This window comes from Phyllobates terribilis, unplaced genomic scaffold (genome assembly GCF_046119375.1).
Source record: "Phyllobates terribilis strain yellow unplaced genomic scaffold, ASM4611937v1 Scaffold_1__5_contigs__length_1240528914, whole genome shotgun sequence".
NCBI lineage: Eukaryota > Metazoa > Chordata > Amphibia > Anura > Dendrobatidae > Phyllobates > Phyllobates terribilis.
Genome location: NW_027362761.1, coordinates 519,500,344 through 519,528,286, shown reverse-complemented (window position 1 = coordinate 519,528,286; position 27,943 = coordinate 519,500,344). Strand labels below are relative to the sequence as shown.

The following is a 27,943-nucleotide window of genomic DNA, read 5'->3' as shown; positions in this document are numbered from 1 at the left end:
ATATTCATAAAGATGGTTGGGGACCCCCAGCTAGCAGCCCGTACACGCCCCCGTGTGTCAGTGCCGGGCTAGTGGCGCCACATCTGCGCAGTGACTGTCAGGCTCCACCTGGGAGCCCCCGCGCCCGGAGCGTTGCCTGGCAACCTCCTCACTCACACGCGGTGGGCTGTAGCCCTTGCATATACCTCGCCAGTAGTGGGACGTGCATTCTGATTGGCTGAGTCTTCTGCTTCCCTGCTTTTTATTGGCTGCCGCTCTCTGGCCATACAACGTCACTTTCTCACACCATTCCGTAGTGGAGCGCCGGCGAGCTGCAGCGATTGGTGGATGTGCGGTGCCGGTGGGCGTGTCCTGCAGTTCGTGCGGTACCCGGCGTGCTCTGCTATTGGCTGCGGAGCGCTGTCAGTCAGGCGGCTGCCGTGTGGTGGCGCGGGAGGGCAGCGCTGTTATAAGGAGTATACCGCTGCTGCCGCACACAGAGGTGACGGGAACCAGGTACCAGCACCGAGTCAGGAGCAGCTCCGCCACGTACAGGTGAGCAGTGACTGCAACTGGAGAACTAGCAGGCCCAGCATGTCTCGCCAGCTGCTTCTGCCAATCACTTTTCTCTCTCTGCTAAGTAGCCGAGGTCTAGAAGGCTCAGCTCTCCAGATGCTAGGAGCCGGCTTCTCAGTCTTGGTTGTGGTTTCCACTGAGCAGTTGTGGAACTACAAGTCTCAGCATGTTTGGTGATTTTTCCTGTAGCAGATTAGGTGACCTGGAGATCTCATCCTGCCTTACAGAACTAGTGCTGCTGTAGTAGGCTTGGAGAACTACAAGTTTCAGCATGCACTGATCATTTTTTGTTAGTTGATTTTTCCAGTTATGGGGGGACTACAAGTCTTAGCATGTCTGTATAGTCCCTTGTCAGTTTGCATTCTTGTATGATTTTCTTGTGCCGTACCAGAACTACAAGTCCCAGCATTCCTTGCTGGTTTGTTGCCATATTGAAGATTAATTGGGTGGCACACGCGGGGTTACAGAATGCCAGCCACATGTAGAAAGACTGTAAGCAGCGTCTCTCCAGTTGGGGCATCTGCATCTAAATGCTGGAACCTGTAGTCCTACAAAGCCCAGTGCAGATTACATGAGCAGGTGAGCGATGGTTCTGGCTATTGCACCGCTGTCCCAAATATCGCTATGTGATCCTCAGGAGCAGGTGTGGGTTGTTAGGTAGTCCCCATTCCCCTACATCCAGGTATAATGTCTGGGCCCTGTATGAGCCGCCCATCACTAGTACCACCCGTGTGCGGTGTCCGCACTAATCATCTCTTGTATGTAACATGGAAGGAGTCCTCTCTGCTGCACCAGATGGAGGGAATGATTCCCATCTCATCATGTGAGGTTATGCCCCACAGCTCCCACCCCTCGTATCCCACTGTCCCATATTACACAGGTGCCTATAGACCAGCCCGGACCACCGATCTCAGGAGTACACACCCTCAGGCTTTATTAAAGGGAATCTGTCAGCAGGTTTTTGCTATCTCATCTGACTGCAGTATGATGTAGGCAAAGAGAAGCTGAATCCAACAATGTATCACTTACATTTCTGGGTGCAGCCATTCTCACACAATCAGAGTTCTTAGATGTAGCAGAGCTGAGAAAGCTGCCCGTGTGTACATTGTCTATAGATAGTGAGCTGCTTATCAGAAGAGGGGCGCAGTTGGATAAAACCTTCATTGTAAGTAAACAGCCCACAGCCTAATAAGTGACACGTCCTTGAACTCAGTGTATTAACCCCTATATCATGCCGTCCTCAAATTACATAACAAAAACCTGCTGACCTTTTAATATGTTTGTTCAGACCAGGGGCGAACAAGGACAGAATAGGGCCCATTGCAGTATGATGGCTCATCACAATGCACGTTTCCACTTGTTTTGGAGGTAGAAATGGCCCCCTTAGGGGCTTACATAGAAGTCATGGGGCGCTATAGCAGAAATTCTAATTGGGGCTCCCCACATATTAATATTTGGCATTCAGTGGAGTCACAGAAGAGCTGATCTCACAACTTTGCAACCTTTTACAAAGTAAGTTTCCTCTTACTGAAGCCCCAGATTCCCCTTTCATTGTACCCATAAAGTTATGATGCCAACAAAAGTACCCCCCAAACTCTGTATGATACCACCACAGTGAATTGCTCCACATGCACACTATGCTGACCCTACTGTACCCCACCTTGGCTCTCCTGGCTAAGTATAAAGACCCCCAACACAGTATGATCCCCCACACAGCCATCCATGCAGTGTAATGAGCCAACATACAGTATAATGGCCCCACACCTCCCCACACTGTATAATGGCCCCCACTAGCCCTTCAAACAGTATAACGGCCTCCACACAATATGATGGACCCCACACAAACCTTCACACTGTATAACTGCCTGCATATAGTATAATCGCCCACACATTGCCCTCCATAAAGTATAAAGGCTTCCACATAGCCTACCAAATATTATACCGGGGCCCGCATAGTCCCCCATATGGTATACCATACCGGGGCCCGCATAGTCCCCCATACGGTATTATGGCCACCACAATGTACTCACTGATTTTAAAAACAAAACAACAATACTCCCCTCTCCTCCACGTTCCCCCACTGCTCCGGCCTCTGCAGCGAGTGATCTGAAGCGACCGCACAGCGCAGCGTGCGCCATGTAGTGACATCATTGCGCCCGCTGTGCTAAGACGTCAGACGCAGAGGAAGAATGATGAAGGAGGAAGCATCAGCTGACGCTCTTTCATCATTGCTTTCAACTGTATCGATATCCAGGATGCGGGACTTGCGGGTCCCATAGTGCCATTACCGGTACGCGACTGCCCTTTCCACTGGGCCACGGTGCGGTGAACCAGTGATGTGCCGCTCCTAGTTCTAAGATTTCTGTTGTCCGTTCTATTTTAGAACAGATGAATGGAATAAGTGGCATCAGTTAAGGGAATGGTAGCAAAGGGCTTCATTTATTATTATTATGGAGGCTGTTTAGTGTCTGGGTATTTTTTAGAACAGAAGGGGAAAAAAAAATCCGTTATACAAAACATTTTTTGTTCGGTTTAAAAAAAACAAACAAACAAAACCTCAAAATAATGAATCGGCCCCTCCCTCTGCTTCAGTTTTCTTAACTTTCCTATCACTTATTCCCTTCATCTGCTTTAAAATGGAACAAAAGTAATCTGAACAGAGACTTGTAACTTACTGATATTTATCACTTTTATAAATGAGATTTATCACATTTCTGCAGCAGATAAAAAATATGTAATATAGATATTTTTTTAAATAATAAATTGACTGACCGGACAACGTGTCGACGTTGGCTTGATGCATTGTGTGCTACTAGCCCAATAGGTGCAATTCTATCAACTAATTTACCCCCCAAAAAATGAAGATCAGGGGGCGGAACAGAGGAGCAGTGGCTGCTGAGCCTGTAGATGTCACAGTGGGGTCACTAAGGACCCTCCTCATTGTTTCAGCCTACTGGACTGTAGATGGTATCCGCTCGCCTGACATCTCACTTCTAGTAAATACTTATTTATTACAATCTTGGAGAATCTTTTATTTAGAATTATCTTTTTCCTCTGTCATAAAGGTGTGTCTAAAGTAACAACTGAGTGTTATAATTTGCTGTGTCAAAGGGGCGTGTCTAGACTGTCCAATCAGTGCTGACAATACTACAGTATATAGGCTCATTCCCAACGGGTGACGCCCAGTTGTCAGTTTCTTCATACATTTATTCTAGCAGGAACTGCACAATGCAGAGATATAGGAAAAATGCTCCAGAAGTGTTTATTAGGCCGCATTCACATGATCAGTATTTGTAAGACAAAGTTAGTAAATCAGAAATGAGGGCAGAAGTGAAGGTTTGGTTTTTGATTGGGTGCAATTCTATCAATGGCCGAGGTCGTCAACGCTCTGGACATGTCGGTTCTGCACTCTCCGTGTAAGGCCACGTTCACATGATCAGTATTTGGTCAGTATTTTTTCTCAGGAGTGGGAGCCAAAACCAGGTGAGGAACAATCAGAGAAAAGGTATAATAGAAACAAGTCACCAATTCTGCATTTATCACCCACTCCTGGTTTTGGCTCCCACTCCTGAGAAAAAATACAGACCAAATACTGATAGAGGGGCCGTGGCCTTAGACTCAAACGAGCTTACTAACAGATGCTCAGTTAACTCATTCTGCAGCCAGTAATACATAGTTCAGCACAGGCTGTAAAAGGAAAACAATGCAAAATGTAAAAAATTATTTTAGCCTCCAATTACATGTATTGTTAAAAAGAATGACCTCTATAATGACCGACCAATATGTGCAGGTTTTTTTTCAATTTTATATAATGTTTGTGCAATAAAATGTATATCTCACTAAATGATCCTTTATGTGGCTGGGGGGTGCTTTTTCATTTAACATTTTATAGCTTTTTTTTTTTTTTCTCATATTCTGCCCCCAGTATAAAGATCTCATGGGGCCATTGAATTTTCTTTTATACAGTTTATCACTGCAGTGCAGGGTCAATAACTTTCCTCCACTTGGATCCGTTCCTAGATGTGGCTTGTTATATGTACACATGGACTTAGTAATTGTGCCCCTAGAAATATCACGTCTAAGATCACTTGTGATCAGCAGTTTCCCCTTTATGCAGCCGAAGTATTAGATCCAATGCTGCCACTAGGGGGAGCTCGCTACATACAGATCTACACAGCTCCCACTGCGGTCAGTGTGAGCACTATAACGACAGTACATATCATATGCAGCCAGCTCCCTCTAGTGGCCGCTTCAATGCGCATCTCGCGGACGAATTTGCAATGAGTCCTGTTCCTGAAAGACGTGTTGTAGTCGCGCGGCCACACACTATGCGACGGTGTATTAGTCACATGATACGATCGACCTTCGTGAAGAAACTACCGCGACGTCAGCGCGTGTGGGGAAGTCGTCTTGCCCTGATTAAATATGGCGGCGTGAAGCCTCGTCATTGACAGTGCCGCAGCGGGATGCAGCGCGCATGCGCAGTGTGGGCGGCGCCGGCTGTGTGTGATGAGAGCGTGTGACCTCTCGGCAGAGTGACTGCCGGGGACACGGGCGAGCTGGCCGGGCGCTGCCTGCGGTAAGGGTGCTGCGGAACTACAAGTCTCAGGAAGCTTCAAACTCAGTGTAGTATTGTAATTAGCACAATAATCATGGGATCTGTCCTGAGATGACAGCTCTTAGCTGATGCTATGCTGGGAGTTGTAGTCCTGACATAGTGAGGTGGTGTCCTGCGCTCCTGCAGGTGTATACACCTAATAACCTATGACTGCTCCATGAAGCGCCCACCCTACAGGGAGTATCTGGGTCGTCTCTTCCAGGAGCGCCTCAATAGTAAGGGGTTGTTGTTTTTTTATTTTTTTTATTTTCCCCTCAGTCTTTTGATTAAAGGGGTTGTCCGACCTTGGGGCACAAGTCTGCAGTCATCCTGTGATTTTTGGCGGTCATGTGACCACAATTCTGCTTTTTGGCTGCTTCTGGTCACATTCCGACTAGCCTGTTTCCAGCCTTTCTCAATACCCTTGCACTGATTAAAGTCAGACACGTCTAGTTGGAATGTGACCAGGAGTGTGTATGTCAGATACTTGTGGTCACACGACCGCGCCCCTGGCATCGGAGACTCCTGACAGTGTACTGTGAGAGCCACAAGTCTGCAGTGGCTCCCGGCCGGACAGCGCCTAGTTCAGAGCAGGTTTCCACTTCATAGAGCTGACCTGCACCTTCTTGTCTACCAGTGTTTCATAACCTGAACACATGAGCAGCCACTAGTTTTACAATATTAATGATGGGACTAAGTTTTTGAAGCAATTATTTTTCCAGACCTCCCTTCAGTGTGCACATAGCCTAATATTCAGTCCTAATGGGATTATTACCAGTTGTTTTTTTTTTTATTATTTTCTGCTGCACTGAAAAAAATCTCTTTTGATCCCTTTGACTCCACACTCAGATTTTGTTTTTGTTGGAATCCTGGAGGCACATCGCTCTGTATACACCTAACATCAGCAGATATTTAAGGGTTACTCAACCCCGCCACCCCTTTAAAAAAAAAAAAAAAAAGTTATCCCTTATCCTTAGATTGAGCCTCTGTAATCCGGAGAATGGGGTCTCCAGGCCCATCTTGTATGGGGCGGAGGGGCACATTCTCAGCCTCCACTCCATTCATTGTGTATGGCTGTGCTGGAAATGTCCGAGTGCTGCTCTCGGCTGCCCCATAGACAATGAATGGGGCAGAGAACATGCACCTTAACAACGAGGTTCCAGAGCCCGGATCTCAGTGGTCAAACCCCCAGAGATCAGCAAGTTTTCCCCTATACTGTACAAAAAAACAAAAAACACGTGTTTTTTTTGAGGGTTCTGTCACTTTAAGATTACTAGCCCATTTTTATGTTAATTATATTGGATGCTTGGGATCAATAAGAAAGCGTGGACGTCTGTAATCCTTGTAAGGAGCGGCTGTTATTGTGTACACAGCAATAATGAGGGTAATGTGGACCCTGCACATGTCCTGGTCCACGTGTTGTCTTATCAGCTGTCATGTCTGCCGTGTAGCAGTGAGTGTCGCTCCCTGCTGGATACCAGATTGGGAAGAAGTAGAGGTTGCACACAATCCCTTTTACATTATTCTGTCACATAAATCCCGAAACTTACATTTCTTCTTCCCCTCTGTCCAGACTGATTACCATGCCTGGATCTCTTCCTGCCTCCGCTGAAGCTTCCTGGCCTAAAGATGTGGGAATTGTTGCGTTGGAGATTTACTTCCCGTCCCAGTATGTTGACCAGGAAGAGCTGGAGAAGTACGATGGAGTTGGAGCGGGGAAATACACCATTGGCTTGGGTCAGTCTAAGATGGGCTTCTGCTCGGACAGAGAAGACATCAACTCCCTGTGCCTGACCGTGGTCCAGAAGCTGATGGAGAGGAGCAACCTGTCGTATGAGTGTATCGGAAGGTTGGAAGTGGGAACGGAAACCATCATCGACAAGTCCAAATCTGTGAAGACTGTCCTGATGCAGCTGTTTGAGGAGTCTGGCAATACGGACGTTGAAGGCATTGACACGACTAATGCATGTTATGGGGGCACCGCTGCCCTCTTTAACGCTGCCAACTGGGTGGAGTCCAGCTCTTGGGACGGTAAGTATTAGATCAGAAAACTGTCACTCTTGCAAAACTTCAACACTCAGCAGGTTCTGAGACTCTGAGGATTGAGGTCAATGTGGAAGACCCCCTCCATACCCCTTTCACTATCTATATCTAATTTTTTATTTATTTATTTTTTAATAAAATCTAGCTCTTGATTTAGCAAAAGAGTTTCCCAATTTTTGTGGGCATATTTTAAGGCCTGGCTTATACGTATTTTAAGGGATTATGGTCTCCTGGATTATTTTAGGGAAAGGGATTAGCATCCCGAGTGCTGGGAGTGGTTAACGAGGTGGCAACAGGAGTCTTTCCTTTTTGTCTTAACTGCTTAGATACCTTGGACAATAATTGGCTGTGGCATCTAAGGAGTTAACAGAACTGGAGTTCTTTTCTATGGCGCCTGGGCCTGCCCTGCCCTGCCCTGCGCCTGGGCCCGCCCTGCCCTGCCCTGCTCTGCTCTGCACACACCCTGGAGCCTTCCATTGCAAATGAGGCGGATGTAACTCAGTCGGTTGTGTGTTTTAACATTGCAGATCCTTGTTTTAATTCCTGTCCTGTGATTGCTTTCTGCTAATACAAAAATTGTGCTGTCAACTCAGGTCTATTCTTGTGATTAATCTTGCAAAAAAAAAAAAAAAAGTTGCGGGAATCCTGACACCTTATGTCAGCGCAGCGGCTCAATCACTCTGCTCGTCTCATCACTGTGTACAATATCTGATCCCTTTCTGCAGGACGCTATGCTCTGGTGGTCGCTGGAGACATTGCCGTGTACGCCACAGGAAGTGCCAGGCCAACAGGAGGGGCCGGAGCCGTTGCCATGCTGGTGGGGCCGAACGCGACTCTCGTATTAGAAAGAGGTTGGTTTATCTCAATGTGCATGACAGCACGCCTTCCTGTGGAGGAGACACTGCTGCCCCCTAGTGTCCTGATACTGTGCTACACAATAGTCAAACGGGTTTTTTTTTTTTCTCCTTTTTGTGCTTTATTCCTTTTTTCCCCCTCCCCTTATTCTAAGAGCCATAACTTTGTAAACATTTCTGTCAAAGATCCTGTTTTTTGCTAGAACAGTTGGAATTTAGTGTTTTCAGAGCATAATATAGTTAAGTAAACTTTATTATTCACACTATAATATTAAAAATGTTTTTTTTATTATAATGTGTGTAATATATAATTACACACACATTATAATATTAAAAATATCTCCATCTATATACAGTACTTCAGTATTCCAGCATGTAGTGAAATTTACGATCTATTGCATTGAAACCATTTAAATGATGCTGTCAAAGATTTACAGCGGCAACTAAATGGTTAAACAGCAGTGATTGCTGCTAGTCCTGGTCACTGCTGGAAGAGGCAGGTGCTTGCTGTATAGCCATGTGAGGACCCGAGCTTGCCCCATACACTCTTGTAGGCTGAATGTCCTACATTGGGGAGCAGAGGCTAGCCTTTTTTTCCAGTTTAGTGGCCTCCTGCGCCAAGCTGACCGGTGCCTTTCCTAACGTTGCAGGGTTGCGTGGGACACACATGCAGCACGCGTACGACTTCTACAAGCCTGACATGGTGTCTGAGTATCCGGTGGTGGATGGGAAATTGTCCATCCAGTGCTATCTCAGCGCATTGGACCGCTGCTATTCCACCTACCGCAAGAAAATCCAATCCCAGTGGCAGAAAGGTACGTTGGCTTCTGTCTGCCGGGAGAATTTGTCATTTGGAAGAAATTCTGACTTTTTTGTTTTTTTATTTTCTAGAGGAAAACGAGAGGCCGTTCACTCTGGATGACTTCGGCTTCATGATTTTTCACTCTCCTTACTGCAAACTGGTGCAGAAATCTCTTGCTCGTCTGTTACTGAACGACTTCATTAGTGATCCCAGTCCGAACATGGAGAACGGGGTCTACGCCGGTCTGGACTCCTTCCAGTAAGATTTTCTATATTGATTGATTGATTATATTTTTGGTAAAATTAAATTGTTGATGACCTGTGATACACAGAATATTATTGACGCAAAAATAACTACTTATTATCGCGAACAATCACAAGTGGGAAGATGTCGCCACTGGTGATGCGTGTCCATAATATGTTGACGTTTTAGCGTTTGTGTAATGGCCACAGCACCCAGACCCCATACAGTCCTAGTGACCTGAGATCAGACCAACGTGGTAGTGTGATTGCAGGTCATCAGACTGCAGGGGTTCTGCTCTTTTACATCCTTTTAACCCCCCCCCCCCCTTTTTTTTTTTTTTTTTTTTTTTTTTTTTAAATATGGAAAAAAAAAAAGTTCTACTTTTACTTAATAGTCCCCTTTTTAAAAGGCTTGAAACAACGATTGTCTGATTGCTTGTGCTATACATAGCAATGCACCAGCACTGCTATGTATAACAAATCATGACGATCTCCTATGAATTCTGGCCACGAGCCAGCGTTCACCGGAGGATCGTAATGACAACCCACCTGTGCCTTGTGATCATGTGATGGGCGTGGGATTTAACAGCTGCGGGCAATTACCTAAAAACTTGGTACTAAGTGTTATTTAGTAAAGTCCTCCCTCTGTGGCTGTCCGCTGCTTTATTAGTTACTGGTCTGTGGCTGCCCTTTACTACATGGGGCTAGGACCCTTATAATTGAGAGACATGCATAGCTGCGATGTTATAAGCATGAAAGTCACAGCAACTTCCAAACGTATTTTTAGTAATTCAGTGTAAATTAATTATTTGTTTGTTAACAACCGCGAAACCACATTGTCACTATCTGTTTGTAAATCACTGACTTTTAACCACTGAGCTGCATTTTGCCCCTGCTCTGGGTGCGAGGGGACACAGGTCTCTACAGGACAGTAAAGGTAGAATGGATATCCGGCTGAATGGTTAAACCTTTTGCTTTTTCTCCTGTAGGGATGTGAAGTTGGAAGATACGTACTTTGACAGAGATGTAGAAAAAGCTTTCCTGAAATCCAGCGCTGAGTTCTTTGATCAGAAGACGAAAGCGTCGTTGTTGGTGTCCCGGGAGAATGGGAACATGTACACGCCGTCTGTGTATGGCTGCCTGGCCTCCGTGCTGGCTCAGTGAGTACTGTCTGACTTCTCTCACTGTAGGGAAATAATACAAAATGGCATAGCAACGTAACCATTTAATAGTAGTAATATATAATTTATTATTGGCCCTCAGGTATTCCCCTCAGCAGTTAGCAGGACAGAGGATTGGAGTATTTTCCTATGGATCTGGTTTTGCTGCTACTTTGTACTCAATTAGTGTTTCACAAGATGCCACGCCGGGTAAGAGTGAAATTATCAGAATATTATATCTGGTCGAAATCCTTGTTTTTTTTTCCTTTGGTGGCGCTGCTGGGGGACTTGCACACTTTCTGCTGGGGTGTTCCTTTTTTTTTATTTTTATTTTATTGTGGAAGCCGCCCTAACATAATGGGATTTGCAAACACCCACTTTACTTTAAAATGTTTTTTTTCCCTACTAATGTGTGCCGGTGCTGCGGTCTGATCTCGCACCTTGCTGTCTTCAATAGGCTCGTCTCTGGATAAGCTGACGTCCAGTCTGTCTGACTTGAAAGCAAGATTGGACTCCAGGAAAAATGTTCCCCCCAGTGTGTTTGCAGAAAACATGAAGTTAAGAGAAGATTCCCACCATCTAGGTATAGGCTCCAGTGGAGTGACTCCGATAGTGAATGGTTTCACAGTCTAATGTGTTTTTTGTGGGGTGTTTTTTTTTTTTTTTGAACTTGCCATCTTTTTTTTTTTTTTTTTTTTTATTTCCTCTCTGCAGCCAGTTACATACCTCAGGGCTCCGTGGACGACCTGTTTGCTGGCACTTGGTACCTGGTGCGGGTGGATGAGAAGCACCGGAGGTTTTATGCACGGACCTCAGTGCTGAATGACGGACCTCTGGAGGCGGCTCTGGAATTGGTCCGCTCGGCAAATGCTAGTGAGGTAATAAAGCCAAAGTCATTGCCTCTATACAGGGCAGCATGCACTCACCCTGACTTTGAGATCACAAAGAATTGCTTTAAAAACCATTGCTCCATATTGTGGCTAGTGATGAGGAATGGCAGCACTAACTCCATGGTTTCCCAGTGTGAGGCCATTGGGTATCCTTTAAAACGTCACCTTTCGCTGACTAACTCAAAACTTTAACCCCTTAAATACCAGGGACGTATTAGTACGCATATTTGCGTACTGCCCGTTCAGTAAGGGCTGCTGCGCTGAGCCCTCACTGAGCGGAGCACATGTCAGCTGATTCTTACAGCTGACATGTGCCCGCAACAGCCGCGGGTGGAATCGCGATCCACCCGCGGCTGTTAACATGTTAAATGCCGCTGTCAATCTCTGACAGCAGCATTTAACGCGCGCTTCCGGGTAGCGCGTCATAAGCCCCGCCCACCGGCGACCCCCGTCACATGATCGCGGGTCGCCGATGGGTGGGCATGACAACCCAGGGTCTGCAGCAGACGCCTGTGGTTGTCATGATCTTGTCGCTATGAACGCCACCTAGTGGTCGGCGCTCATAGCACAGGACCATTTCTGCTGCATGCAGGGGACCTGCTCGTCCCCTGTATGTAGCAGAGGCAATCGGATAGTTGCTGCTTCTAGTCTCCTATGGAGACTATAGAAGCATGCAAAAAGTAAAAAAAAAAAAAAAAAAAAGTTTTAAAAAATATAAAAGTTTAAATCACCCCCCTTTTGCCCCATTCAAAATAAAATAATAAAAAATAAACCCCACATACATATATTTGGTATCGCCGTGTTCAGAATCGCCCGATCTATCAATATAAAAAAATAATTAATCCAATCGGTAAACGGCGTAACGAGAAAAAAATTCCAAAAGCCAGAATTACGTTTTTTGGTCGCCGCAAAATTGCAATAAAATGCAATAACGGGCGATCAAAACATCGGATCTACCCCAAATGTTATCAATAAAAATGTCAGCCCGGTGCGCAAAAAATAAGCCATCAACCAGCCCCAGATCACGAAAAATAGAGACGCTACGGGTCTTAGAAAATGGCGCTTTTTTTTTTTTTTTACCAAATTTTGGAATTTTTTTTCACCACTTACCGTATATTCCGGCGTATAAGACGACCTGGTGTATAAGACGACCCCCCTACTTTCCTGTTAAAATATAGAGTTTAGGATATATTCACCGTATAAGACTACCCCTTTTCCAACGCATACCAAACACCGGTAAAAATTAAAAAAAAACAGATTTGAATTTAACATGGTCCTTTTTTAATTTAAATTCTTATGACATGCAGGTATATAGCAGGAAAACTGTCACTCATAAACATATTAAAATAGGGGGGACCCCATGTCATTTTTTGGGGGGGTCCCCCATTCTAATAGCTAGTAAAGGCTAGGTATTCAGCTGGGGGCTGATATTAGTAGCCTGGGAAGCTCCGTGGGTATTACCCTCTTCCCAGACTTCAAACATCTGCCCCAGCCGTCTGCTTAACCTCCGCTAGAGACTATAATGATGGTGGATCCCACGCCAATTTTCTTTTTAAAAAATCCTTTATTTTAACACTAAATGACAATTGAGGGGTTAATAAAGATGCAGTCCCTAAATTATTAATTTTGTAATTAATTTTTCCCAAAAATGTTGACGTGGGGCTTCGCCATATTTTTGTGTCCAGCCAGGTACAGCAGGCAGGAACGGGCTGCACCCAACCACCAGCTGCCTATTTGTACCTGGCCGGACACAACAATATAGGGAAGCCCTTTTTTTTTAAATTATTTCATGAAATAATTAAAAAAAAAAAATACGTGGGGCTTCGCCCTATTTTTGTGTCCAGCCAGGTACAACTAGGCAGCTGGGGGCTGGAATCTGCAGCGCAGGGAGGCCCAAGCTTTCTGGCCCCCCCCCCCCGCTGCAAATTGCAGTCCGCAGCCGCCCCGGAAAATGGCGCGTTCATAGAAGCGCCATCTTCTGGTGCTGTACCCAACTCATCCAGGGCCCTGGTGCGGTGGCTCACTGGGTAATAAAGGGGTTAGGGCCAGCTTGGCATTATCAGCTGGCCCTAAGCCCGAAATTCATGGGGTCACGCCAATATTAGACATGACCACCATGAATTTCTAGTAAAGTAATTAAAAAAAACACAAACACCCAGAATAAAGTCCTTTAATTGAAATAAAGACACAATTTTTTAATGTTCTAAATTAAACCATACTTACCATCACGCCCATTCCAGCTGAAGCCAACGATCTCCTGCAATAAAAGTAAAATAATAAAGCAACCTCATCCTTACCTCTCCATGGTTCCCAGGACCGGTCCAGCTCTGCTACATTCACATGACAGGCTGGACCGCAGCAGAACGCTGCCGTTCAGCTTGCCATGCGGCAGACACTGAGAAGCGCAGGCATGCTTGTGCTCCTCAGTGTCTGGCTGTGACGGCATCCAGATGAGCCGAGATCATGTCCAATGAACTCAGCTCACCTCATGCACGTCACTGACAGCGTGGGAAAATTCTCCTGCTCCCCGCATGCGCAGTAGAAGTTTCCCACGCTGTCAGTGACGGACGTCCAGGAGGTGAGCTGAGTTCATTGTCGGCTCATCTGGATGCCGTCACAGCGAGACACTGAGGAGCGCAAGCATGCCTGCGCTTCTCAGTGTCTGCGGGATGACAGGCTGGATGGCAGCGTTCTGCTGCGGTCCAGCCTGTCATCTCGATGTAGCAGAGCTGGACCCGTCCTGGGAACCATGGAGAGGTAAGGATGAGGTTGCTTTATTATTTTACTTTTATTGCAGGAGATCGTTGGCTTCAGCTGGAATGGGCGTGACGGTAAGTATGGTTTAATTTAGAACAATAAAGAATTGTGTGTTTATTTCAATTAAAGGACTTTATTCTGGGTGTTTGTGTTTTCTTTTAACTTTGACTATGGGGTTAGTAATGGGGGTGTCTTATAGACGCCTCTCCATTACTAACCTGGGCTTGATGTCAGCTGGCATTATAAGCTGACATCAACCCCAGCCCTATTACCCCCTGCCACCGCACCAGGGCAGCGTGGAAGAGCGAGGCTAAGTGCCAGAATTGGCGCATCCTATGAATGCGCCATTTCTGGGGCGGCTGACGGCTGGTGTTTCTAGCCTGGGAGGGGGCCAATATTCATGGCTCCCTTCCTGGGCTATTAATATCAGCCTCCAGCTGTCTGCCTAGCCTTTGCTAGCTATTAAAATAGGGGGGACCCCACGTCATTTTTTTGGGATCCCCCATTTTAATAGCTAGTAAAGGCTAGGTATTCAGCTGGGGGCTGATATTAGTAGCCTGGGAAGCTCCGTGGGTATTACCCCCTTCCCAGGCTTCAAACATCTGCCCCAGCTGTCTGCTTAACCTCCGCTAGAGACTAAAATTAAGGGGAACCCCACGCCAATTTTTTTTTTTAATAAATCCGTTATTTTAACACTAGATGACAAGTACAGTAACCAACACTATCACTGTACTTCATATATATGTGACTGACATGTTTCTATCTATCTAATCTATGTGTGATGCTCTATCTTTCTGTTATAAATTGTCGGGTACAGATGCTGAATTGCCGGCCGGCTTTTTTTAAAGAGACAGTGCATGAAAACACTATTATTTGTTTTAATAAATCCTTTACACTAAATGACAAGTACAGTAAGCAACACTGTCACTGTACTTCATATATATGTGACTGACATGTTTCTATCTATCTAATCTATGTGTGAAGCTCTATTCTTTCTATTCTAAATTGTCGGGTGCCGGCTTATGCCGCTGCTGAATTGCTGGCTTTTCATATATTGTCACAGAAGCGATGCGAACTTCCCTGCTCCGGACACAGCGCAGCGCTTCTGTGACAAGTGAAAGCTGTCGGCACAGAAGCCCTGGCTGTGTCCGGAGCTGGGAATACGCAGCGATGTGTCAGTTTCAGCACAGAAGCGCTGACTGTCTGGACCTACCGCCGCCGTATTTTAACTCCCTCCACCTTATATTAACTCCGACATGGCAGGGATACGGCCACGGCAGCTTATTAACACCCCCAGAGTATCCCCGCATGTCAATTTCTGAAACTTCAAAAGCATTACCGGCGTATAAGACGACCCCAGACTAGACAGAAGATTTTTCAGTCTTCAAAAGTCGTCTTATACGCCGGAATATACGGTAAATATAAAAGAACCTATACATGTTTGGTGTCTATGAACTCGTAATGACCTGTAGAATCAGAAGGGCAGGTCAGTTTTAGCATTCAGTGAACGTGGTAAAAAAAATAAATAAAAAACAACTGTGGTATTGCACTTTTTTTGCAATTTTACCGCACTTGGAATTTTTTTCCCGTACAGGATATGGTAAAATTAGTAATGGCGTTGAAAAGTACAACTCGTCCCGCAAAAAATAAGCCCTCACATGGCTATATTGACCAAAAAATAAAAACGCTATGGCTCTGGGAACAAGGGGAGCAAAAACGAAAATGCAAAAATTGAAAATGCTCTGGGGCTTAAGGGGTTAAAGATGTTGTCCACTACTTTTACATTGATAGGTCATCAATGTCTGATCGGTCGGGGTCCGGCACCCCCGCCGATCAGCTGTTCTCGGCGGCCGGAAGTACTCTCTTGCGGAGCTGGCCGTCTTCTGGTAGTGGCCGAGGCAGGGTACTGCACATTCGCCTCCTATTGATTTGAATAGGAGGCTGATGTGCAGTACCAAACCTCGGCCACTACCAGAAGACGGCCAGCTCGGCAAGTGAGTACTTTCGGCCACCAAAACCGATAACCGCTGATCGGCAGGGGTGTCAGACCCCGGCCGATCAGACATTGATGACCTATCAATATAAAAGTAGACATACACTGTTTATTGCATTATGAGACAGGTTAGTATCAAAGATGGTACAATAAAAGTCCACACTTGTTCTCATATTGCAGCAAAGCTATATTAAGGGGCTAAAGCTGCCATACCACACACAACCTGTAGACACGTGTGGCACTGTTTGTTTTTAGATATTTTTATCCTTGTACAACCTCATGCAAATGGAACCTGTCAGGTGATCTGTGCTGCCTGAACCATGAGCAGCACGAATCAGGGAGAGCCTCCGTAATTGTAGGTGAGGGTCTTAATGTGAAACCCAAAGGAATTTTAGTAAAAAAAAAAAAACGTAACAATAACCTGGAATAAAGACACTGGTCATGGCGGTGGGTCCTCATTGCCTTTTTTTCACTTGCTCTGCTCGATTGACAAGTCTTTCACTGTATAAATACGAAGAGACCTGGCTGAACGGGGCAGTAAGAAGGCATCAAGGACCTTCCCTCAAGTCCAGTCTCCTAGTTCCCGGGTCCCACCTAATCCATTGTTTCCTCTGAAATGCCTTAGTTTCACAGTAAAACATGGATATCTGCAGTTAGGGCAGCTAGCAAGTTTGCTTTAAAGGAAAAGTGGCTTATTTTTTTTGTTGTTTTTTTGTACTAATCACGTCTTATCTGATAACAGCACTTCCCGAGCCCGGCTAAGAAGGTGCCGAGAATCCCCACAGAGACGGAGGCCATTTCTGTAGCTAATGGAGACCACTGACCTGATCTACTGGACCGACGCATTTCACATTCATGAATGAAGCTGCAAATATCCTCCCTAAAACCTGCACCTTTTTATTTTTTAATAGAATCTCTACAAGATATAAAAGTGTTTAAAGAACAACTCTATGTCTACAATATTGTAAATCTTACAATATTCTACAGTCTACAGAATATTTTCTATCTTTTAAAAAATTATATATTATGGTCATTTGATATTTTGGTTCAGTGTTTGTTTGCTACAATGCGTTTCTAGTTATCATAGATCAGGGAAATGTCCCTGTCTGTTATAATTGGGAACCATTCTGATTTAAAAACACAAAACCTGTAAACTGTCCCCACTCCAGAGGTGACTGAGCGAAACCCCTGCTGTGTAATTGTGCAGCACTTCCCCCATAGCAAGGCTTCAGAAAAACCGTGCCCTTGTATCACTAGCATACACTTTATTTTTTTCTTGCTTTAGTAAGTCGTCCTGAAACCACGTACCTCATACAGTATTTATTTCTTCCTACCCGGCGCAGTGCGTTTTCTATGTACAGAATTGTTTATCGTCACCAGAAGGCTTTGAAGATCACATTGGTGCTAAATCTCTTTGGGTCAATTCCCTATGAAACTGTAAAATATGTAGAAAATTAATGTAAATTGAGGTTTGTGTTTAATTTTTTTTTTTTTTGTTTTTTCTTATTCTTTTCAGCCATATCTGTCACCTACATATAGTGGAGGCGGCTTTCTTTTATGTTGGGTACATAGATACACAAATAGATCCTAAGGGGAGATGTACATTTCCTTCTATTCTGCTGCTGTTCTTGGGATCTGATGACAATGGCCGCTGCAGCCTGTAGGCTCCTCAGGAGCCCTTTGACAGAAATGTGGCACACTTTTGCAAAATTGCTAATGCTGCCTCCTCCTCTGTGTGAACTTCTAAAAGAGATATCACTTAAAGGCCCTGCAGACCTTCACAACCACTTTCCTAAGTTTTTAATGCATCTAAAAGAGGGAAAAAAAAATAAAATAAAAGCAACTTTGTGAATATTTATTACATGTTTCTTTTTCAACAAGCTTTTATGATGATTGTTGCATCTCCATGGTAACAGACTACAAACAAATCAAGTGTAGTCAGGGTCTGCAGCCATACATTCCATCTTGCCTCTACTTCTTGATACTAACCATATAATTAAATATGTATATAATATATTATTGCAAGAATTGGACGACCGAGAAAAGAAAGTATGAATTATTTGTGGTCTGTTACCATTGAGATGCTTTAGTCTGAATAGCGACTATTTACGTGATCTGTTAGGTTTTACTTTTTTTTTTTTTGTAAAGTAGCTTAGTTTTTTCATTTTTAGATGCATTCGGACAAAGTATTACAAAATGTGTTGTGAAGGCTGACACAAGGAGGTGTAACTTGGATCATCTACAATTCACTTTTGTATTTTGGTTGTGTAAATTTTTTTTTTTCTTCTGATTTGTATAATATTTTTTGTACAGTCTTTTTTTTTCAAAGCAATTCCCATAGGAAATGTACAGGACACGAATGTAAAGCTATTTTAGATTAGTGCTGATATGTTAAAATATGGACAAATTGGTTCTGTAGAAAAAAGATGGATAAAAAAATGAGCTTGGAAGTGATGTAAAACTTTTACAAATAAAGTTTTCACAGGATTGTCTGCTGGTGTATTGTATTTTTTTTTAATTTTATATGCTATAACTGTAGAAAACGACATGGGCCATAAAATCACACATTGATCTATTGCACCAAGGACAACATCTGCAAGGAGTTTGTATGTTCTCCCCGTGTTTGTCTGGGTTTCCTCCCACACTCCAAACACATACTGATAGGGAATGTAGATTGTGAGTCTCAATGGGGACAGTGATGTCTGTAAATTGTCGGAATTGTAAAGCGCTGTGGAATATGTTGGCGCTATATAAATAAAAAGATTATTGCTGCTAAGCAAAAATGTACAAAACTGAACACTAGGTTCTTGGTTAAAAGTGTATATCCAGGACTTTATGAAAAACAAAAAATGTGCCTAAGCACTAACAGACAGGTAGTCGGGGATTCGACTGCTTCTGCTGATGTCATGTCGACAAATCAGCAGATTCTTTTCCGCTCTGCTCTGTCACCAGGGTGGGAACGCTGACGTCATTCTGATAGGTAGTGGGAATCCGGCTGTTAGCCGGCTCCCTCAGTTTGACACTCAGAATGACATTGGAAGTCACGCCCCGTCGACAGAGCAGGGCGGAAAAGAAGCCTCCGCTCTGTTAAAGTGACGTCCGCAGAGGTAACTGATTCCCCGGCAAGAGCGATCTGTGACTGGGGAAGAACGGCACCGTGTACAAAAGACAGGTAAGTAGCAACTACCTGCCTGTTAGGGACATTATGAAAATCAAATAAACACTAATATACACTTTAACATTCTGATCAGACTGTATAAAGCCCATTGCAATGTCACGGTGACCCTGTCACTGGGTCCCTGACCTAAATGATCACTGTTGAAGCGATGGCTTCTGAGCAGGTGGAGCGACCTGTTGTTCCATGCCACCCCGCCGCACAGGCACAGCATCCATGGTTGCCGCACAGCACAAACACCAAGTGAAAGGAGCTTAAGGCTATGTGCCCACGTTGCTAAAATGAAGCAGAAAATTTCTGCTTCATTTCTGCACATAAAAACGCATGCAGAATTCCGCACGCGTTTATCGCGCGATTTCCACATGCGGAATTGCCTTGCGTTTTTTAATGCATTGCAAAAGGCAATTCCGCTTGCGGAAACGCAAAATTAATGAACATGCTGCAGATTTTTGAACGCAGCATAAACGCTGCGGAAAAATCCGCAGCGTGGGCATAGAACTTGCGGAATCCCCTTGGGGACCATGGGGTGCGGATTACAAAGCGTTTTACAAACGTTTCCGCTGCGGAAATTCCGCATCAAAAACGCTTGTAATCCGCAACGTGGGCACGCAGCCTAAAGACTGGTGTATTTTGTCTTACAGTATCCATTATATTCCACTTTTTTTTTTTTCCCTCCTCTCTCCCCTCTCTATATGCAGCAGGAATGAAATAGCAATTTTTCTTTTTCCTTTATTTCTGCATGCAAAAATTGTATAAATACATTACTGATCCAAGAGACCTGACTTCAGACTTATTAACGGTAGACTAGGGTCACACCACAGTATAAAAATTTTGTGTAATTGTCATCCACAAAAGTGGTACTTTTTATTTATTTTTTTTTACTTCTCACTTGTTACCCATGTGCAGTCAGTGTGTATATTGTATATATATATATGTGTGTGTGTGTGTGTGTGTGTAAATTATACACTGCCCAAAAAAGATAAAGGGAACACTCAACACATCCTAGATCTGAATGAATGAAATATTCTCATTGAATAGTTTGTTCTGTACAAAGTTGAATGTGCTGACAACAAAATCACACAAAAATCATCAATGGAAATCAAATTTATTAACCAATGGAGGCCTGGATTTGGAGTCACCCCCAAAATTAAAGTGGAAAAACACACTACAGGCTGATCCAACTTTGATGTAATGTCCTTAAAACAAGTCAAAATGAGGCTCAGTATTGTGTGTGGCCTCCACGTGCCTGTATGACCTCCCTACAACGCCTGGGCATGCTCCTGATGAGGTTGCGGATGGTCTCCTGTGGGATCTCCTCCCAGACCTGGACTAAAGCACCTGCCAACTCCTGGACAGTCTGTGGTGCAACGTGACATTGGTGGATGGAGCGAGACATGATATCCCAGATGTGCTCAATTGGATTCAGGTCTGGGGAACGGGCGGGCCAGTCCATAGCTTCAATGCCTTCGTTTTACAGGAACAGCTGACACACTCAAGCCACATGAGGTCTGGCATTGTCCTGCATTCGGACGAACCCAGGGCCAACCGCACCAGCATATGGTCTCACAAGGGGTCTGAGGATCTCATCTCGGTACCTAATGGCAGTCAGGCTACCTCTGGCGAGCACATGGAGGGCTGTGTGGCCCTCCAAAGAAATGCCACCCCACACCATTACTGACCCACTGCCAAACCGGTCATGCTGAAGGATGTTGCAGGCAGCAGATCGCTCTCCACGGTGTCTCCAGACTCTGTCACATGTGCTCAGTGTGAACCTGCTTTCATCTGTGAAGAGCACAGGGCGCCAGTGGCGACTGCCAATCCTGGTGTTCTGTGGCAAATGCCAAGCGTCCTGCACGGTGTTGGACTGTGAGCACAACCCCCATCTGTGGACGTCGGGCCCTCACACCACCCTCATGGAGTCGGTTTCTAACCGTTTGTGCAGACACATGCACATTTGTGGCCTGCTGGAGGTCATTTTGCAGGGCTCTGGCAGTGCTCCTCCTGTTCCTCCTTGCATAAAGGCGGAGGTAGCGGTAGCGGTTCTGCTGGGTTGTTGCCCTCCTGCTGCCCCCTCCACGTCTCCTGGTGTACTGGCCTGTCTGCTTGTAGCGCCTCCAGCCTATGGACACTACGCTGACAGACACAGCAAACCTTCTTGTCACAGCTCGCATTAATGTGCCATCCTGGATGAGCTGCACTACCTGAGCAACTTCTGTGGGTTGTAGAGTCCGTCTCATCCTACCATGAGTGTGAAAGCACAACCAACATTCAAAAGTGACCAAATCATCACCCAGAAAGCATTGGTACTGAGATGTGGTCTGTGGTCCCCACCTGCAGAACCACTCCTTTATTGAGGGTGTCTTGATAATTGCCAATAATTTCCATCTATTGTCTATTCCATTTGCACAACACCATATGAAATTGATTGTCAGTCAGTGCTGCCTCCTAAGTGGACAGTTTGATTTCACAGAAGTTTGATTTATATAGTTATATTCTGTTGTTTAAGTGTTCCCTCTATTTTTTTGAGCAGTGTATATAATTTACACACACACATATACTTCGGAGCTATCAATTATTTACAGGACCATTGAAAGTTTCCTATGTTGCAATTCTATAAAAGTTAGCTCCTTATGGCATCTGATTTTTTTTTTTTCCCACGTGCAGATTGTCACTGAGGAAAAAAAAAATTGTTTACCTGCACTGCCCCATTGAATAACATTAGTCCGAGTGCAGTGTGTGTGTGTGTGTGTGTGTGTGTTGTGTTGTGTTTTTTTTTGTTTTTTTTAATATATATATATATACAGTACAGACCAAAACTATGAATTAACACATGTGGAATTATATACTTAACAAAAAAGTTTGAAACAACTGAAAATATGTCTTATATTCTAGGTTCTGCAAAGTAGCCACCTTTTGCTTTGATGACTGCTTTGCACACTCTTGGCATTCTCTTGATGAGCTTCAAGAGGTAGTCACCGGAAATGGTTTTCACTTCACAGGTGTGCCCTGTCAGGTTTAATAAGTGGGATTTCTTGCCTTATAAATGGGGTTGGGACCATCAGTTGTGTTGTGCAAAAGTCAGGTGGATACACAGCTGATAGTCCTACTGAATAGACTGTTAGAATTTGTATTATGGCAAGAAAAAAGCAGCTAAGTAAAGAAAAACAAGTGACCATCATTACTTTAAGAAATTAAGGTCAGTCAGTGCGAAAAATTGGGAAAACTTTGAATGTGTCCCCAAGTGCAGTTGCAAAAACCATCAAGCACTACAAAGAAACTGGCTCACATGAGGATCGCCCCAGGAAAGGAAGGCCAAGAGTCACCTCTGCTTCTGAGGATAAGTTTATCCGAGTCACCAGCCTCAGAAATCGCAGGTTAACAGCAGCTCAGATTAGAGACCAGGTCAATGCCACACAGAGTTCTAGCAGCAGACACATCTCTTCAACAACTGTTAGGAGGATACTTTGTGAAGCAGGCCTTCATGGTAAAATAGCTGCTAGGAAACCACTGCTAAGGACAGGCAACAAGCAGAAGAGACTTGTTTGGGCTAAAGAACACAAGGAATGGACATTACACCAGTGGAAATCTGTGCTTTGGTCTGATGAGTCCAAATTTGAGATCTTTGGTTCCAACCACCGTGTCTTTGTGCGACGCAGAAAAGGTGAACGGATGGACTCTACATGCCTGGTTCCCACTGTGAAGCATGGAGGAGGTGTGATGGTGTGGGGGTGCTTTGCTGGTGACACTGTTGGGGATTTATTAAAAAATGGAAGCCATACTGAACCAGCATGGCAACCACAGCATCTTGCAGTGGCATGCTATTCCATCCGGTTTGAGTTTAGTTGGACCATCATTTATTTTACAACAGGACAATGACCCCAAACACACCTCCAGGCTGTGTAAGGGCTATTTGACCAAGAAGGAAAGTGATGGGGTGCTACGCCAGATGACCTGGCCTCCACAGTCACCAGAACTGAACACAATCGAGATGGTTTAGGGTGAGCTGGACCGCAGAGTGAAGGCAAAAGGGCCAACAAGTGCTAAGCATCTCAGGGAACTCCTTCAAGCTTGTTGGAAGACCATTTCCGGTGACTACCTCTTGAAGCTCATCAAGAGAATGCCAAGAGTGTGCAAAGCAGTCATCAAAGCAAAAGGTGGCTACTTTGAAGAACCTAGAATATAAGACATATTTTCAGTTGTTTCACACTTTTTTGTTAAGTATATAATTCCACATGTGCTAATTCATAGAAGATAGCCAGTGCCTCCCAGTCTCAGATTGGACAGCTGAGCTGTCAATCACCACACTGACAGCTATTGCATGCCCCTGTACCAGATTGGATGGTCTAGCTGTCAATCACAGCACTGACAGCTCCAGCACGCCCCTGTACAAGATTAGATGGCTGAGCAGTCAGTAACTGCATCCCAGACACAGTGAGGTGTGGAACAGTGACATCAACATCCAGCATCTTCACCTCCAAGATCGCCTGAGACCAGCCACCCGGACAGCTGCTGCAGCAATCAGTTTGCATAACCAAAGAATTTCTGCACAAACTGTCAGAAACCATTTCAGGAAAGCTCATCTGCATGCTCCTCATCCTCATTAGGGTCTCCACCTGACTGCAATTCATCATTGTAACCGACTTGAGAGGGCAAACGCAAAATCCTGGTTTTCACTGTACAGGACAGATGGCAGACTTCAAGCATGGTGTTGTGTGAGTGAGTGGTTTGCTAATGTCAACTATGTGAATCGAGTGGCCCATGGTGACGGTGGGGTTATAGTATGGGCAGAAGTATGTTATGGACAACGAACGCAGATGCATTTTATTGATGCCATTTTGAATTCAAAGAGATACCGTGACAAGATCCTCAGGGCCATTGTTGTGCCATTCATCCACGACCATTACCTCATGTTGATAATGCATGGCCCCATGTTGCAAGGATCTGTCCATGGCCAGCATACACACTAGATATGTCACCCAATGAGCGTGTTTGGGATGCTCTGGATCGGCGTATACGACAACGTGTTCAAGTTCCGGCCAATATCCAGCAACTTCACACAGCCATTAAAGAGCAGTTGAGCAGCAATCCACAGGCCACAATCAACAACCTGATCAACTCTATGTGAAGGAGAGTGTTGCATTGAGTGAGGCAAATGGTGATCACACCAGATACTGACTGGTTTTTTAACCAGTTTTTGGTTTTTTAAGTGTGAAACAACTGAAAATATGTCTTATATTCTAGGTTCTTCAAAGTAGCCACCTTTTGCTTTGATGACTGCTTTGCACACTCTTGGCATTCTCTTCATGAGCTTCAAGAGGTAGTCACTGGAAATGGTCTTCCAACAATCTTGAAGGAGTTCCCTGAGATGCTTAGCACTTGTTGGCCCTTTTGCCTTCACTCTGCGGTCCAGCTCACCCCAAACCATCTCGATTGGGTTCAGGCCTGGTGACTGTGGAGGCCAGGTCATCTGGCGTAGCACCTCATCACTCTCCTTCTTGGTCAAATAGCCCTTACACAGCCTGGAGGTGTGTTTGGGGTCTTTGTCCTGTTGAAAAATAAATGATGGTCCAACTAAACGCAAACCGGATGGAATAGCATGCCGCTGCAAGATGCTGTGGTAGCCATGCTGGTTCAGTATGCCTTCAATTTTGAATAAATCCCCAACAGTGTCACCAGCAAAGCACCCCCACACCATCACACCTCCTCCTCCATGCTTCACGGTGGGAACCAGGTATGTAGAGACCATCCGTTCACCTTTTCTGCGTCGCACAAAGACACGGTGGGTGGAACCAAAGATCTCAAATTTGAACTCATCAGACCAAAGCACAGATTTCCACTGGTCTAATGTCCATTCCTTGTGTTCTTTAGCCCAAACAAGTCTCTTCTGCTTGTTGCCTGTCCTTAGCAGTGGTTTCCTAGCAGCTATTTTACTATGAAGGCCTGCTGCACAAAGTCTCCTCTTAACAGTTGTTGTAGACATGTGTCTGCTGCTAGAACTCTGTGTGGCATTGACCTGGTCTCTAATCTGAGCTGATGTTAACCTGCGATTTCTGAGGCTGGTGACTCGGATAAACTTATCCTCAGAAGCAGAGGTGACTCTTGGTCTTCCTTTCCTGGGGCGATCCTCATGTGAGCCAGTTTCTTTGTAGCGCTTGATGGTTTTTTCAACTGCACTTGGGGACACTTTCAAAGTTTGCCCAATTTTTCGCACTGACTGACCTTAATTTCTTAAAGTAATGATGGCCACTCGTTTTTCTTTACTTAGCTGCTTTTTTCTTGCCATTATACAAATTCTAACAGTCTATTCAGTAGGACTATCAGCTGTGTATCCACCAGACTTCTGCACAACACAACTGATAGTTCCAACCCCATTTATAAGGCAAGAAATCCCACTTATTAAAAATGACAGGGCACACCTGTGAAGTGAAAACCATTTCTGGCGACTACCTCTTGAAGCTCATCAAGAGAATGCCAAGAGTGTGCAAAGCAGTCATCAAAGCAAAAGGTGGCTACTTTGAAGAACCTAGAATATAAGACATATTTTCAGTTGTTTCACACTTTTTTGTTAAGTATATAATTCCACATGTGTTAATTCATAGTTTTGATGCCTTCAGTGTGAATGTACAATTTTCATAGTCATGAAAATACAGAAAAATCTTTAAATGAGAAAGTGTGTCCAAACTTTTGGTCTGTACTGTGTGTATGTATATATATATACACATACAGTACAGACCAAAAGTTTGGAGACACCTTCTCATTTAAAGATATTTCTGTATTTTCATGTCTATGAAAATTGTACATTCACACTGAAGGCATCAAAACTATGAATTAACACATGTGGAATTATATACTTAGCAAAAAAGTGTGAAACAACTGAAAATATGTCTTATATTCAAAGTAGCCACCTTTTGCTTTGGTGACTGCTTTGCACACTCTTGGCATCCTCTTGAGGAGCTTCAAGAGGTAGTCACCAGAAATGGTCTTCCAACAATCTTGAAGGAGTTCCCAGAGGTGTTTAGCACTTGTTGGCCCTTTTGCCTTCACTCTGCGGTCCAGCTCACCCCAACCCATCTTGATTGGGTTCAGGTCTGGTGACTGTGGAGGCCAGGTCATCTGGCGTAGCACCCCATCACTCTCCTTCTTGGTCAAATAGCCCTTACACAGCCTGGAGGTGTGTTTGGGGTCATTGTCCTGTTGAAAAATAAATGATGGTCCAACTAAACGCCAACCGGATGGAATAGCATGCCGCTGCAAGATGCTGTGGTAGCCATGCTGGTTCAGTATGCCTTCAATTTTGAATAAATCCCCAATAGTGTCACCAGCAAAGCACCCCCACACCATCACACCTCCTCCTCAATGCTTCACGATGGGAACCAGGCATGTAGAGTCCATCCGTTCACCTTTTCTGCGTCGCATAAAGAAACAGTGCTTGGAAACAAAGATCTCAAATTTGGAGTCATCAGACCAAAGCACAGATTTCCACTGGTCTAATGTCCATTCCTTGTGTTCTTTAGCCCAAACAAGTCTCTTCTTCTTGTTGCCTGTCCCTAGCAGTGGTTTCCTAGCAGCTATTTTACCATGAAGGCCTGCTGCGCAAAGTCTCCTCTTAACAGTTGTTGTAGAGATGTGTCTGCTGCTAGAACTCTGTGTGGCATTGGCCTGGTCTCTAATCTGAGCTGCTGTTAACCTGCGATTTCTAAGGCTGGTGACTCGGATAAACTTATCCTCAGAAGCAGAGGTGACTCTTGGTCTTCCTTTCCTGGGGCGGTCCTCATGTGAGCCAGTTTCTTTGTAGCGCTTGATGGTTTTTGCAACTGCAGTTGGGGACACTTTCAAAGTTTGCCCAATTTTTCGGACTGACTGACCTTCATTTCTTAAAATAATGATAGCCACACGTTTTTCTTTACTTAGCTGCTTTTTTCTTGCCATAATACAAATTCTAACAGTCTATTCAGTAGGACTATCAGCTGTGTATCCACCAGACTTCTGCACAACACAACTGATGGTCCCAACCCCATTTATAAGCCAAGAAATCCCACTTATTAAACCTGACAGGGCACACCTGTGAAGTGAAAACCATTTCTGGTGACTACCTCTTGAAGCTCATCAAGAGAATGCCAAGAGTGTGCAAAGCAGTCATCAAAGCAAAAGGTGGCTACTTTGAAGAACCTGGAATATAAGACATATTTTCAGTTATTTCACACTTTTTTGTTAAGTATATAATTCCACATGTGTTAATTCATAGTTTTGATGCCTTCAGTGTGAATGTACAATTTTCAAAGTCATAAAAATACAGAAAAATCTTTAAATGAGAAGGTGTGTCCAAACTTTTGGTCTGTACTGTATATATATATATATTGCCACTCGGACCGATTGTGGGCACGAGCCCTTATTTAACAAGATCTTCTACGGAGATCTCCAATAGACGGGCTATGGGTATGTACACACCTTTCAGTATTTTCAGCCTAGAGATCTGCTGCAAATACTGATGTGTTGGCAGGAAAAATGCAGCGTAAAATACACATTTTTGATGTGTCCCCCCCCCATTCATTAGGGTGAATTCTGCAGCATGCACATCTGCAATGACAAAATAACGTGCAAGAGCATCACCTTGCTGGTATTAGGAAATCCTTCAGGTTTTGTGACAAATCTGCAAAAAAAAAAAAATTCAACAAAACCACAATGTGTGCACAGATCCTAAAGGTAGCAGAGGAGCACTGTCCAGGGAAGCAGCAGAATTAGTAGACGGGATAACAGAAGTGTCTGTTTTATAACCGCCCTGTACTTGTATTGCTATTGAATGGCAGCCATTTAATACATTTCCCCAGCAGGAACCAGAGCGTTCGTTGCCTCCTGTTGCTTCCAGGCTGACCAT

The 27,943-nt window shown here is 44.5% G+C and overlaps 1 protein-coding gene across 2 annotated transcripts; it reads left to right on the top strand.

Annotated features, from left to right (window-relative positions):
* Window positions 1–379: 379 nt before the first annotated feature.
* HMGCS1 (3-hydroxy-3-methylglutaryl-CoA synthase 1) lies at window positions 380–18,368 on the top strand. Of its 2 annotated transcripts, none has more exons than XM_073680295.1 (10): window positions 380–534; window positions 6,726–7,183; window positions 7,921–8,046; window positions 8,700–8,864; window positions 8,941–9,109; window positions 10,083–10,253; window positions 10,357–10,463; window positions 10,711–10,836; window positions 10,968–11,131; window positions 16,636–18,365. In XM_073680295.1, exons 2-10 carry the CDS (start codon window positions 6,736–6,738, stop codon window positions 16,714–16,716), a joined length of 1,557 nt encoding a protein of 518 aa, XP_073536396.1. In that variant the 5' UTR covers window positions 380–534; window positions 6,726–6,735; the 3' UTR covers window positions 16,717–18,365. The 2 variants fall into 2 exon arrangements, with proteins under 2 accessions (XP_073536396.1, XP_073536397.1); XM_073680296.1 differs by lacking the exon at window positions 380–534 and adding an exon at window positions 5,024–5,134 and having other exon boundaries at window positions 16,636–18,368.
* The last annotated feature ends 9,575 nt before the right edge of the window (window positions 18,369–27,943 follow it).